The sequence below is a fragment of the Carassius auratus genome, chromosome 34, assembly GCF_003368295.1.
Source record: "Carassius auratus strain Wakin chromosome 34, ASM336829v1, whole genome shotgun sequence".
Lineage (NCBI taxonomy): Eukaryota > Metazoa > Chordata > Actinopteri > Cypriniformes > Cyprinidae > Carassius > Carassius auratus.
Genome location: NC_039276.1, coordinates 8,881,559 through 8,895,609, shown reverse-complemented (window position 1 = coordinate 8,895,609; position 14,051 = coordinate 8,881,559). Strand labels below are relative to the sequence as shown.

At 40.9% G+C, this 14,051-nt stretch overlaps 1 protein-coding gene across 1 annotated transcript; it reads left to right on the top strand.

Moving 5' to 3' along the window:
* Nucleotides 1–552: 552 nt before the first annotated feature.
* LOC113053078 (uncharacterized) lies at nt 553–13,576 on the top strand. The gene is made up of 4 exons (XM_026217744.1): nt 553–852; nt 9,795–10,124; nt 12,286–12,612; nt 12,995–13,576. Exons 1-4 carry the CDS (start codon nt 813–815, stop codon nt 13,150–13,152), a joined length of 855 nt encoding a protein of 284 aa, XP_026073529.1. The 5' UTR covers nt 553–812; the 3' UTR covers nt 13,153–13,576.
* The last annotated feature ends 475 nt before the right edge of the window (nt 13,577–14,051 follow it).

Here is a 14,051-nt window from a genome sequence, read left to right as displayed (position 1 = left end):
TGTAACACATCTGTTTATAGCTACTGAAATAATAATTAGAAATAACTAAAACCGTGGTGACTATTGAATGAGTTTAAGTTTTAGCATTGCAAAGTCTCCCCACTTAGGTCAATGATGTCTGCGGGGCCACATTATTCCAATAGCTATAGACATTTATTTGTAATAGGCTATGTCTAGCTAAAACTTAAGATCCAAAATAGGCTACATGCCTGAATTATTAAAATAATAGGAAACTGTACGTAGGTGTGGTTATGATTCGTATTTGTCAATCTTGCTATATAAAAGGAAATATGGCAAAAATGTCTGCCCTATCATTATTGCTCCTATCTGTAGCTAACTACACTGGTCTTGTGGCTGTGACAACAGGGTCAAAACTCTTATTTCGGTGGCAATTACAGAGAAAAGGACTAGAAATAAATAAATAAATGCATGAAAAAGGGAACTAAAGTCCTCCAGCGCCATCGTATGGTATTGATGCAACAATTCATTGAGAATTTTTTGTTCATTTGTCCAGTCTGGAGATTTTTTTTCCACCCGAAATAGTTGCTTAAAACAGTAGTCTACACACGGCTAGTCAGGTGCCAGTTCATGCATGTTATGTAGGTCTACCACCTAAAGAAGTCTGTTTCAGGTAGGCAAACTGAAAATTATAAAAGTATAAACTTCTCAGTAACATCCGGATTAATTGGAGCTGTTCTGTTAAGTGCGTCAAACAGTGGTTAAACACGGAAACAAAGTTCCGTTATGCAACAGGAAATATAGCCTACTGGTCATTAGGTTTTACTTCAACATTTCTATCCTCTTGGACTGGCATGATGACCCTGGCATTGCTGACGCTTCTGCTGATCATGAGTAAGTCTATATGTTGATGGACAACGGTGTCAAACAATTGCAAAGGAAACTATAAATACAGTTCTGCAGATTAGAAATAAATTAGGAAGATTATTTCACAGTGATATAGTCGATTTTATACATACATGCACTTTTTTTTAAATTTGACTTAAAACTATTGAGTTGTCTTTTATCTTTAGATACTGTAAAAGAACCATTCATAAAAACCTAAAAAAACATAGCCATGCATTAAAATCCAAGCTATATGTTATAGCATTGTTATTTTTAAATGAACTTATTGTAATTAATGGGGTTATTATTTAATATTCCCAAGAATTAGATGTATAAATCTTGGCTTTCATTAAAACCTAGAGATTAATTGAAAGAAATAAATTTGAGGGGGATTTTGAGGGGCAGTGACCCAAACCAAAAAAAAAAAAAGCGGCAAAAGGAAGGTGGGTTCTTTCAATTAAATATTGAAATTTAAACTTAATTTGGTTGGTTTCATGTTGTTAAAGTTAACTTTAAGAAAACAAAATATGACTGTCTGTAAAAGCTAATTATTACATTTAATTAACTAATTAATACAAATTATTATTTTTTTATTATTATTTAATTCACATTGGTTTGAATCAGATTTGGTCAGATGGTCATTTTACACCCTGATGGTGCATCTTACCCACTGACTCGACTTCGATCAACTTACCCTAAACCTGGGGCAAACTGAGCCATGGGAACACTTTTAAATTTTTTTTTTAATATAAGAAGCCATATTTTACCCTTTGTCATAGATGCATTCTGATCATTTATAATGATAGGAATACTTTCATTTGGATAGGATAGACACTTTGTACTTATGCTTCATTTTCCCTTATCTTGAGGATCAAATAAATAAGTTTAAATTTCAATATTTAATTGTTTTGCATCTCTGAAACAATATGTTAAACACCAAAGTTGTAGCCTTCCTAAAAACAAACTAAACAGAGAGTTTGTTGGCCATTAGTGACTACAGGTGGAAATTTATTTTATTTTTATTTGTTTCATAGCAATATCTGGCAACACTGCCAGAACTTAAACTGATGGTAATCAAATGAGCCCACAGACATGTTATTGCTGAAAGAATACCACATATGGTAAGGGAAAGGCAAAAAAAAAAAAAAAAAAAAAAAACACATCATGATATTATCTGTCAGAAACGTTAACCCATTATCAAAACTGTAGCATACAACACTAGTGATCTTTAGATCTTTAGAACAAGTATGTTATGTCTATGCTATTTTATATTAAATTTTTACAAAGTCGTGCCAGCAACATTCAATGGTTATTAAAGAAAAGTATAACAGTAATAGGCCTATATATATTACTGAATAATAATAATAAAAACAAAACTGATAAAATTATATACCCCTAACCTAAAGTAATGGTGCAATGTTATTCCAAAATAGAGAAAACATCTTTCACAAACATCTATATCTGTCTCTTTAGTGTTTAGTGTGTATAATGAGTGGGGTTATTATAGCAGTTCCCACCTAGACCACACACATTTTCAAACCTTGGCTACGGGCATGCCTTCCATTCCCCTAATGCGTTTCTCCTTTTCACAATCTGGCAGAAATTATGCATGGTTCCAAAATACATGGTCACATAACACTAAAACTGTATAGTTGCCAAGATGCAGGGAGTGGATCAACTTACCCACTGGCTCAACTTACCCCACTCTCCCCTACTTCTATTGAAGATGAGACAGAAGCAGGCTCAGAGAGTGAGGGAGAGACCACTCTAATCAAAACATTTACAATAAAGTTAATTATTACAGAGTGTGCTGTCTTCTCTTATAACTGTACATTTGTAACTGGATAATTCGTATTAACAAGAATCCACCTTCCTTGTGCGTCTTTTGGTTTGAGCCATTGCCCCTCAAAATGTCTGTGCATGGCCCTGCTGATAGGTAATGAATAACCTTTCCCCCTTCAAAAACAATTATCTATCTATCTATTATCCATCTATCTATCTATCTATCTATCTATCTATCTATCTATCTATCTATCTATCTATCTATCTATCTATCTATATATATATATATATATATATATATATATATATATATATATATATATATATATATATATTAGGGGTGTAACGGTTCACAAAATTCACGGTTCGGTTCGATACGATACACTGATGTCACGGTTCGGTTCGGTTCGGTACGTTTTAGATACAGCAAAATGCAAAAACATCTCAACTTTTCAGAATGCCGCAAGCGCACCGCGGGTCATGTGACAAGAACTAACCAATCAGCTTCATCCTTTCCCATAACAACGTTGAAAACTCAGCCAAGATGAAGGAACAGCTGATTATAGTTGTATATGGATTGCAATTTTGAAATAAATTTAGTAGCAGAGCTACTGCAAGCGATTTTTAGAGCTGCAAATCCATTTATCCTTCGCTGAAATTTCCGCGTCTCATGGAGAGAGCACGTCATTGTTGCTTAGCAAAGACAGACGCCTCATGAGCGCTTCTGCCCAAGCGCTTTGGAAAGGAGGAGAAAGACGCGCTTAGCGTTTTCCACGCGTTTTTAGGAGCGATATGTGAACGGACCCTAAGTGTAGTGTGCAAACTTACCACAGTGTGGATTTCAGAAAGTGTGCAAAGACTTCACGTGCACACTTACCATAACATGGATTTACAAATAATGTTCTAAGGAGGGGCTCTCATGTCACTCTGATCGAGCAGCTCATAGATGGAATCATGCATCTCAAACAATATGTTTGAGAGTCATCTTCTTTTTCTAGTCTGTTAAACGCATTGGCCATTTTGCAACGAGCCTTCAGCGCGTACTGAGTGAGCGAGCGCCTGCTGAGTCATAACATAACATAAACATAAGTTGGTGTTTTTTTCTTCTTCGGGGGTGTCAGGGGCGTTGCCTGTTACGTCGTTTGGGTTATTGGGCTACCTTGTTGAACGCATATCATTATATTTTTTTTTTCAAATATAATTAATTAGTCCAAAGAACCGTTCGGTATGCATAATGCGTACCGCGTACCGAACCGAAAGCGTCGTACCGAACGGTTCAATACGAATACGCGTATCGTTACACCCCTAATATATATAAAGATAGATAGATAGATAGATATAGATAGATTGATCAGTTTATATAACACAATATACCAAAAATACGGTGCACGGGAGATGACATGGTTGATATTATTTCGTGGTACAACAAGTTTTTCTTGCAGCCGCGAGTTGTCTTGCAGCCACATGTGTGACCATAGCAACCTGGGATTATCAGAGACTTATTTATTAATATTTTATTTGGAATTAAGAAATTATTATATTATTTATTATAGAAAATATTAAATTATTATATGAACCATATGCCTTGGCTACCTGACATTATTACGTGCGATAGTCAGCATTCAAATGAAGTTTATCATGAATAAATGTTACATGAAGTTTAATAATATAAAATAGGCCTACAAGAACTTTTTTTTATCCATCCTACAGTCTTGTAAGTCGATTAACTGCACATATTTCCCCCGTAATATTTGTATATTATTATTATTATTATTATTATTATTACACTATTATTATTGATTAAATTTTATATTCGTTTATATTAATTTTTGCTTCATTTCAATATCTTTACTTAATGTTCTTAATACTTTTGAAAATAATAGCTTACAGTAAATGCTTGACATGAAAATCAACCTTTGATTTTGCTGACTGGAATTTATGCTGGAATGCAGTTTAAATCTAAAATACATTTCATTTTATTTTGGCTAATTAATAGAGAATAATTATAAATACTATAGTGTTTCATTGAGGAATTAATCATTCACATATTTTCATTTATAAATGAAAACACAACAGGCTCATTTATCATTTATGCCAATAAAGTTTTGACGTGATGATAAATTAGCGTGTTGTGTTTTGTGTTTAATATCTCGTGGCCACAAAACGTCTAAGGTTACTTATGTAACCCTGGTTCCTCGAAGGAACGAGACGCTGCGTCGAGAACGATTGGGGAACGCGTCCATCGTGACGTCTCTGAATAATATGTATAATCAGTCCAAAGGAAGGGCGAGACGTCATAGGCGGGTGACGTCAGAGACCAGGAAGCATAAAAGCAGGAGAGGCACAGCCGGCCCCAGCCTCAAAGGATGAAGCAAGCGCCAGCCAGAGATGCCAGAAGTGTGGCACTGCGACGCAGCGTCTCGTTCCTTCGGGGAACCAGGGTTACATACGTAACCTTAGACGTTCCTCTTCAGGAACTCGAGCTGCGTCGAGAACGTTTGGGGAACGAGAATGCCCACGCCGCCAGACTTACAAATCTTTGCCAGTGTGGGAAACTGCACAGCTAGGACGAGAGAACAGAGGGGCCTGGAGCGGTTCGTGAAACTAGACCGTAAAATCTTACGAAGGTCAAGGGGGTGGACCACCCCGCAGCCTCGCAGATGTCACGCATAGAGACACCTGCTAGGAAGGCCTTGGAGGCTGTCACACTTCTAGTGGAGTGAGCCTTGACCCCCGGGAGAGGGGAGATCAGAGGACTCGAGGCTTAGGACAGCATCCTGATCACCGCTTAGCATAAGCTTCTTCTGGCCGGAGGCCTCAGCCTCAGCGCACCATGGAGGAAACATGTAACCAGAGGGTTTCTGCTCACTGACTGGCCACCGAGAGGGGCGTGGTAGGCCACCATGGCCGCCACGTAGACCTTCAAGGTGGAGTGGGTCAACCCTGCGGAGAGCCTGCAGGAACTCCAGCACTGTACCATCCGGGCAGTTAACTGGGTCGAGCTGGCGGTCTCCGCACCAAGAAGTGAAAAGCTTCCACTTCAAGGCATACAGTTTCCTCATTGAGGGAGCTCTGGATTGGAGAACGGTCTTACAACCTCGGTTGAGAGACCGGAAGCTAAGAGTTGTGCCTCCTTAGAGACAACACCTACAGCCTCTAAGCTCCATGCGGGGGCGCACCCTCCGCCTGCGAGAGGAGATCTCTCCTGACGGGAACCTCCCATGGAGTGCCATCAAAAAGAGAAATCAGGCCCAGGAACCATACCCGGCCTGTCCAGAACGGGGCTACTAACAGCAGCCGGACTCCGTCCCGGCACACTCTCTCCAGAACTCCCGAGAGCAGAGCAATCGGGGGAAAATGTACAGATGAAGCCTCGGCCATGTCGTGTACCATGGCATCCAGCCCCAGTGGAGCTGGATGAGTCAGAGGAAGCCAGAGGGGACAGTGCGATGTCTCTCGAGTCGCAAACAGATCTACCCGAGTCTGGCCAACATCTCCAACTCTGCTTCATCACCTCAGTGTGAAGCCACCATTCCCCAGGCCTCGGCCCCTGCTCAACAGGATGCATGCTCCCATATTAAGATGCCCAGGAATGTGAACTGCTCTGAGCAAGAGGAATTCGTCCTGGGCCCACACAAGGATCTGGTACGCTAGTTGTATAAACGGGGTGAGTGCAGACCTCCTTGGTGGTTGATGTAAGAGACCACCGCTGTGTTGTCGGTGCGCACCAACACATGGTGACCTCTTAGGTCTGGGAGAAATTAACGAAGTGCACGAAGCACGGCCAGCATCTCCAGGCAGTTGATGTGCCATGAAAGCACACTTTCCTTGGCGTTAAGTCTTAACCCCAGCTCTTTCACCTCGGTGCCGAACTGTCATCTGCTCAAATTGAGCTGATATCAACCAATCGTCAATGTGGTTGAGTCGTGAAAGTGTGGGGTGAGAGTGCAAGGCCAGTGGAAGATCCTTATTGGTAGGCTTTTGTCCCCAAAAGCAAACCTCAGGAACTTCCGATGAAGAAGGATGGAGATAAGTGCATCTTTTGATAGATTGTGACACACAAGTCCTCGGACTTGGCCTGTGCAGGCGTGCTAAACTTCAGTCCCCTGACTGAGAGGTTCAAAAGCACAGATCTAGAAAAGGACACAACACCTCATCCTTCCTCGGAACAGTGAAGTACCGGCTGTAGGACCCGGACTCTGCAACCCAAGGAGGGACCACCTCGATGGTCTCCATCCTCAGAGAGAGTCTACTTCTGTTCCATTACCAGAGCCTGCTTGGTGCCCACCAGAACTGGATTCGGTGGCCTCTCACTACAGTGTGCAGGACCCACTGAGACACATTTGGCAGTAGTTTTCACACTTCAATATAGTCTACTAAGGGAATTAGCCTCTCACGACTGATCTCTGGTTGCATCAGAGCAATTAGCTCGGTGCCCTGAAGCGGCGCACCGGCAGGAGACGGCCGAACTAGCTGCTCTGGAAACCTCCCAGAAGGTCGCGAGCCTCTTAGCACCGCTACGTTTCCGGGCGGTAACTGAGAGAAGCGCTCGCCCTGGAACACTGGCAGGGTTGGCAGATCGATCTCCTGAGGGCACTGAGGAGAGACGGGCACCGTGTAATGCGGTGTACACCGCTCTTCCCCAGAGGGGCCTGCCCTCCGAGGTCCTGAGCCGCAGCATCAGGACTATCATAGCTGAAGTCTCCTAAAAACGACGGTCCTCAGACCCATATCGTCTGTCAGGAAGACTAGACCAGAGCCTGCTCGGGGCAGGACCCCGTGAAGTACACTTGGCAGGGGCTCCCACCCCGCCATGTGACCTCCTAAGGGAACCAGTCTCGCAAAACTGGCCTCTGGTGCGCCTAGAGCCACTAGCTCGGTGCCTTGAAGCGGTGGACTGGCAGGAGATGACCGTACTAGCTGCTCTAGAGACCTCCATAGAGGTAGCGAGCCTCTCAGCACCACTACGTTTCCGGGCGGTAACTGAGAGAAGTGCTCGCCGGAGATCGCTGCGCCCTGGAACAACGGCAGGGTTGGCAGAATGATCTCCTGAGGGCACTGAGAAGAGACGGGCACCGTGTAATGCGGTGTACACCACTCTTCCCCAGAGGGAGCTGGCCCTCAAAACGTCCTAGGCGTCAGGACGTTATGATGAAGGCTATCCAGCGAAAACAACAGTCCGTAGAACTGCTTTCCACTAGAAGCCTTCGGCCTGGGAGCGCCACTTTGACTCTAGCGTCTGCTGAGTACAAAAGTGACACCCCCGGCACGTGGGGCTGGAACACGTTTGGGACTGCTCCGCCCAGCAGCCCCTGACCGCCTCAACCTCCTCAGAGGAAGAGCGGTACACACGTGTTCTCACAAAAGAAATCACATCCCTAGAGCCCCTGTACATCTAACTTCACATAGTCAGATAAATATGTCATTTTATTCCTTAGAATTAAATGTAGTCAGCAACCAGACTAGTCAACACGATCTGGTGTAGAAAAACTCACATAAAAATGAAGCCATGTAATACACGCGTTGCCTCGGCAGCGCTCATTTCTTTTTTTTTATATATATATTATTTTATGCTACTCAGTCACACAAATAACATAAATCTCCTCAGAGAAATATGGATGCTGCAGCGAGCTGTCTCAGAGGGTGAAGAAACTGCAGCGCTGGTTTCCAAGCCTCGAGAATGAGCTCTAGATCTAGTGAACACGGGTGGAGATAGGACGAGCCGTCTCCAACCCGTTCGTCAGATCATGTGCGATTCCTGCTATCGTGGTCGCCGCCGTGCCTCAGCAACAGCGAGACTGCGACCGCAAGATCGCATGCACGGACACACTCCTCAGAGCGTGCCCAGCGAGAGAGCATGCAGCAGCAGCAGCGAGCTGTCTCAGAGGGTGAAAGAACCGCAGCGCTGGTTTCCAGGCCTCGAGCAGGAGCTCTAGATCTAGTGAACACGGGCGGAGATAGGACGAGCCGTCTCCAACCCGTTCACCAGATCATGTGCGATTCCTGCTATTGTTGTCGCCGCCGTGCCTCAGCACCAGCGAGACTGCGACCGCAGGATCGCATGCACGGACACACTCCTCAGAGCGTGCCCGGCGAGAGCGGAGCGCTTACGTTAATATTAGGCATAACATGCTTGTGTAACTGGTGCTTGTGTGACTGGTGCTTGTGTAACTGGCGAGCTCATCGACGCCTATCCACATCAATTTCCTCAGAGAAAGACAGGCAGCGCCGTCGCGCCCTCTCATCGGGGAGAAAGTACCGCAAACGCAGGCTTCCGACCACCGAAAGCGAGCGCCGGATCTGGTGGCTAAGAAAGAAGATAGGGACTTGCCCGTCTTACATTCCTTCCAGCAGATCCGAAAGCGAGTCCCGCGAGCACAACCACCGTTTTGCCTCGGCGAAAACGGGACTGGCCCTGCGAGAAATGCCAGTGAAAGCTCTCTCCTCAAAGAGAGCCTTCTGAGAGTGAAGCAAAGGCTCGCATCGCAGCCGTCAACTCCCTCGAGAGCTGACACTGCGCGCTTCACTCTCAAGCAGTCAACACACAAGCTGCGTGTGTCACTACCCTTTTTTTTTTTTTTTGGCAGGGAAAAACACACAGCCTGAGCGCTGCCTGCTCTCGCCCAAAACTTCTCTTGATTGAAGCTTTGACAATGGAGTTTATCAGTGGACAAACGACACTAAATAAGACTCACAAACAAATAGTGGCTGACACACACACAGAGCGCTTGCTGAAGACACAAGGCTGGGGCCAGCTGTGCCTCTCCTGCTTTTATGCTTCCTGGTCACCCGCCTATGACGTCTCGCCCTTCCTTTGGACTGATTATACATATTATTCAGAGACGTCACGCTGGACGCGTTCCCCAATCGTTCTGGACGCAGCTCGAGTTCCTGAAGAGGAACTAAGTGTACCAACCATGTCATCTCCCAGGCACCGTACAAAAATGATATACTAAGTAAAAGAATGTGACCAGACCAACAATAAAGTCTATTTTTCATTTTAAATTATTTATAGGTTCGGAAACATTAAACAATTCTGTGAAATCTACACAAAAACATAAGAAATCAGGATGCTCCAGACAGAGTGAAATTGAGTATTAGCTATGATGAGTATGCCTACTCTTTTGTATATATATGTACTGTAATAATTGTTTATTTTATTGCTGTAGATGGTTCTGCAGTGGGACAAATGATGAAATCTAAAGAGAAAGGCTTTGTTGGACAGGATGTCCTTTTACCATGCAACTGTTCTAATGACCTTGATGAACTGATATGGAAAAAAGATCAGAGAGTAGTGAATGTTCATCCGCACAACAAAAGCATAATAGATGAATCCTACATAAATAGGACACAACTCTTCCTAAACAAGCAGAAGAGAAACTGCTCCCTGCTGCTCCTTAACTTCTCTTCAGCAGACGCAGGACTGTACACCTGTCATGCCTTAGTCAGTATTGGGGACAAGGTCTGGTCAAGGCAGTCATCAGAAGTTTATCTAACAGGTGAGTAGTCTAAATGTGAATTAGAGAATTCCCTAGAACTTAATGTTGACTGTGTTCATTAGTCATTTTTATATACTTCACACATTTTGAACTGTAATGTGTGGCAGTGTACATTGTAGTAGTTGATCGTTGACAGATAGTGATGACGTTGTTGACTTAGATATTGCCCTTAATTACACTGTCTTTTACAGCAACTTTTCTTGTTATAAGACAGTGGTCACTGAAGGGAACTGACTGTTTTGAGAAAAGTTTCGATGGCAATGGCATTTTTTCTTCCCCTCTTACCTTAGTATAAAGTAGTATTTATAATGGCAGTGTTGTTTACAGCAGAAAGGAAACACTGTATCACTACTGTTCCTTAAGTGCCACCTGCTGTCAGAGAGGGAAACTGCTTCTCATTCAGACTTTCTTCAGTTTGTTTCATATATATATATATATATATATATATATATATATATATATATATATTTTTTTTTTTCTTTTTTTTTTTTTTTTGCAGCAGCAGCAGCAGCAGCAGCATTATTTCACAAAACTATAGTCAGAACAGTCTGTTTTTTTTAATCCTGTAAATCTAATTAAAGTAATAAAAAAAATGTGTGTAGCATCTTTGGTTGGATCATGATTAAAATGCAGTGGTTGCCTTTAATTTCAAATGCCTACAGATTTGTTTTGCCTTCATAAAAAAACAAAAACAACAACAACAAAAACAATCATTAACAGAGTTGACCAAATATCCTGTTAGGTGCAATACTAATTAAAATACTAACTATAGGGCCTGTAATTGGAAGTACAATCTGGGCTGCCTTGTTGCTCCTCTCCCTAGTTAGGTCAAGGATGTCTGTAAGATGGGCTACATTATTCCTATGTCTAGCTAAAATTTAAGATCAAAAATAGGCTACATTCCTGAATTAATGAATTAATAGGAAATTGTACACCATGTACAGGCGTGGGATTCATATTTGTCAATCTTGCTATATTAAAAGTATCCTATCTGCGTGGTGAAAATGTCTGCCCTATCATTATTGCTCCTATCTGTAACAACAATCCAAGTTGGAGTTATTCAGTCAGGGCAATTACAGAGAAAAGGCATAAAAAAAAATACATGGCATGGAAAGGGAACTAAAGTCCTCCTGTGCCATTGCATAACAATTCATTGCATTTTTTTTTTTTTTGTCCAGACTGGTGATTGTTTATTTTTATTTTTTCACCCAAAAATTATGTTATGTAGGTCTACCACCTAAAGAAGTCTGTTTCAGGTAGGCAAACTGAAAATTATAAAAGTATAAACTTCTCAGTAACATTCGGATTAATTGGAGCTGTTCGCGGAATTCTGTTAAGTGCGTCAAACAGTGGTTAAACACGGAAACAAAGTTCCGTTATGCAACAGGAAATATAGCCTACTGGTCATTAGGTTTTACTTCAACATTTCTATCCTCTTGGACTGGCATGATGACCCTGGCATTGCTGACGCTTCTGCTGATCATGAGTAAGTCTATATGTTGATGGACAACGGTGTCAAACAATTGCAAAGGAAACTATAAATACAGTTCTGCAGATTAGAAATAAATTAGGAACATTATTTCACAGTGATATAGTCGGTTTTATAAATACATGCACATTTTATTTAATTTGACTGTTAAAACTATTGAGTTGTCTTTTATCTTTAGAGCGGTGCTTCTTAAACCTGTCCTGGGAAACCCTAACCACTGCACATTTTGTATATTTCTCTCTCATAGGACACAGTCAATTTAAGTCTTGAATTAAATCAGGTGAGTTAAATGAAGGAAACATACAAAATATGCAGTGTTTGGGGTCCCCTGAGAAGGACTGCGTTAGAGCAAAGCCTTTTGTTGTCGTTGTTGTTATATTTATCTTACAGGGAATTGTTCTTCGTTTTTTTCTCATGACCATAGATGACACAAAGTCGCATCTCAGCATTTTTAATGAATGGCTATGTTATTTTTCATTTTGTTATTTAATCTGAATATCAACATTTGTGAGAGATATTCAGTCTAAACAGTTTTTAAGTTAACTGATCTAATTTTGTGTCATATTTTTGAATGAATAAAGTTATTTATAGGTTCAGAATTATAAAAAAATTTGTATGAGTATGCCTATTGTTTGTATATTTATGTAATAATTGTTTATTTTATTGTTTTAGATGGTTCTGCAGTGGGACAAATGATGAAATCTAATGTGGCGGGCTTTGTTGGACAGGATGTTCTTTTACCATGCAACTGTTCTAATAACCTTAAAGAACTGGTTTGGCAGAGAGATCTGAGAGTAGTGAATTTTCATTCACATGAAATTAGCAAAATAGATGATGCCTACGTAGACAGGACGCAACTCTTCCTAAACAAGGAGAAGAGAAACTGTTCCCTGCTGCTCATCAAGGTCTCCTCAGAAGATGCAGGACTGTATACCTGTTGTGCCATAGCCAGGGTTGGTGACGCCTGGTCAAGCAAGACATCAACAGTTTATCTAACAGGTGAGTTATCTAAATTTAAATTATATAGGAGTGTACACCTGTTATGCCATAGCCAATGTTGACTACAACATCTGGTTAACGAGGTCATCAGAAGTTTATCTAACAGGTGAGTTGTCTAAATTTAAATTATAGAACTCTCTAGAACATAACCTTGCCTGTGTTCATTAGTTATTTTTATATATTTCACATGTTATATAACTGTAATTTGTGGCATTGTAATAAAAATTCTTTACATTCATATAGCGCTTTTTCTGGGCACTCAATGTGCTTTACATAGAAGGGTGGAATCTCCTCGACCACCACCAGTGTACATTTCAGTAGTTGATCGTAGACACATAGTGATGACATTGGTGACTTAGACATTGCCATTTTTTCCCGACAGTCTCTGAAAATAGAGTACCAGCAGAAGACCTGATCCAAATGGCAAAAGAGCTCTCTACTTATGCTCCAAATGTGTCTAAACCCTTGGGGGTCCCCACAACACATTTTCCAGAAGTGGACCAGGGGCTCCACAGACTCCGCATATGTTCAGTCAAATAAATAAATAAATGTAGCTTTTGTGTTGCATTACATTTTAAAATCAAATTTAAAATTTCATATACATGTACAACAATTCTTCTAAAATAATAAAATCCCAGTGGGTTGTTTTTAATCAGCTTTTTATTAACGTTTTTCTTTTTGTTATAAGACAGTTGTCACTGAAGGGAACTGACTGTCTTGAGACAAGTTTAGATGGCAATGGCATTTTCTTCTCCTTAGAATATTAATAATCGCAGTGTTGTTTACAACAGAAAGGATATATTGTATCACTGCTGTTACATAAGAATCACCTGCTGTCAGAGAGTGAAATTGTGTCTCATTCAGATATGTCTTTATGTAGCATAATTTCACAAAGCTAAATACAGACCGTTCTGTTTTTCCCTTTAAACCCTGTACATGTAATTAAAATAAAAAAATAACTGCTCATGCAACGTGTAGCATCTTTGTTTGGATCATGATTAAAATGCAGTGGTTGCATCTAATTTCAAATGCCTTATATATATATATGTATATAAAATTATAAATAATTTTGACTGAAAAAAACAAAAAACAATCATTATCAAAGTTGGCCAAAAAAATCACGATAGATGCATCACTAAATAAAAATAAAAACTAACTCTAAATCCTGGAATTGGAAGTACAACCTGGGCTGCCTTTTCCTATCAATTCTTCAATAGGTAGAAGGCTTTCTTAAAGGCCGAGGTCAGGGATTTTAGGCTTAAAAAGGTTGATGACCACAGGAAACCTTAAAATCAAATTACAACACACTTGGAAACCTATTTATTTATTTTATTCATTTTTGCTACTTTTCAAATGCCTTTTCTATAATTTGTTTTACCGTGGTCCCTGTTTTCAATTGTAAAATATTTAATACCATCATAAAAATACGATAACTTGTT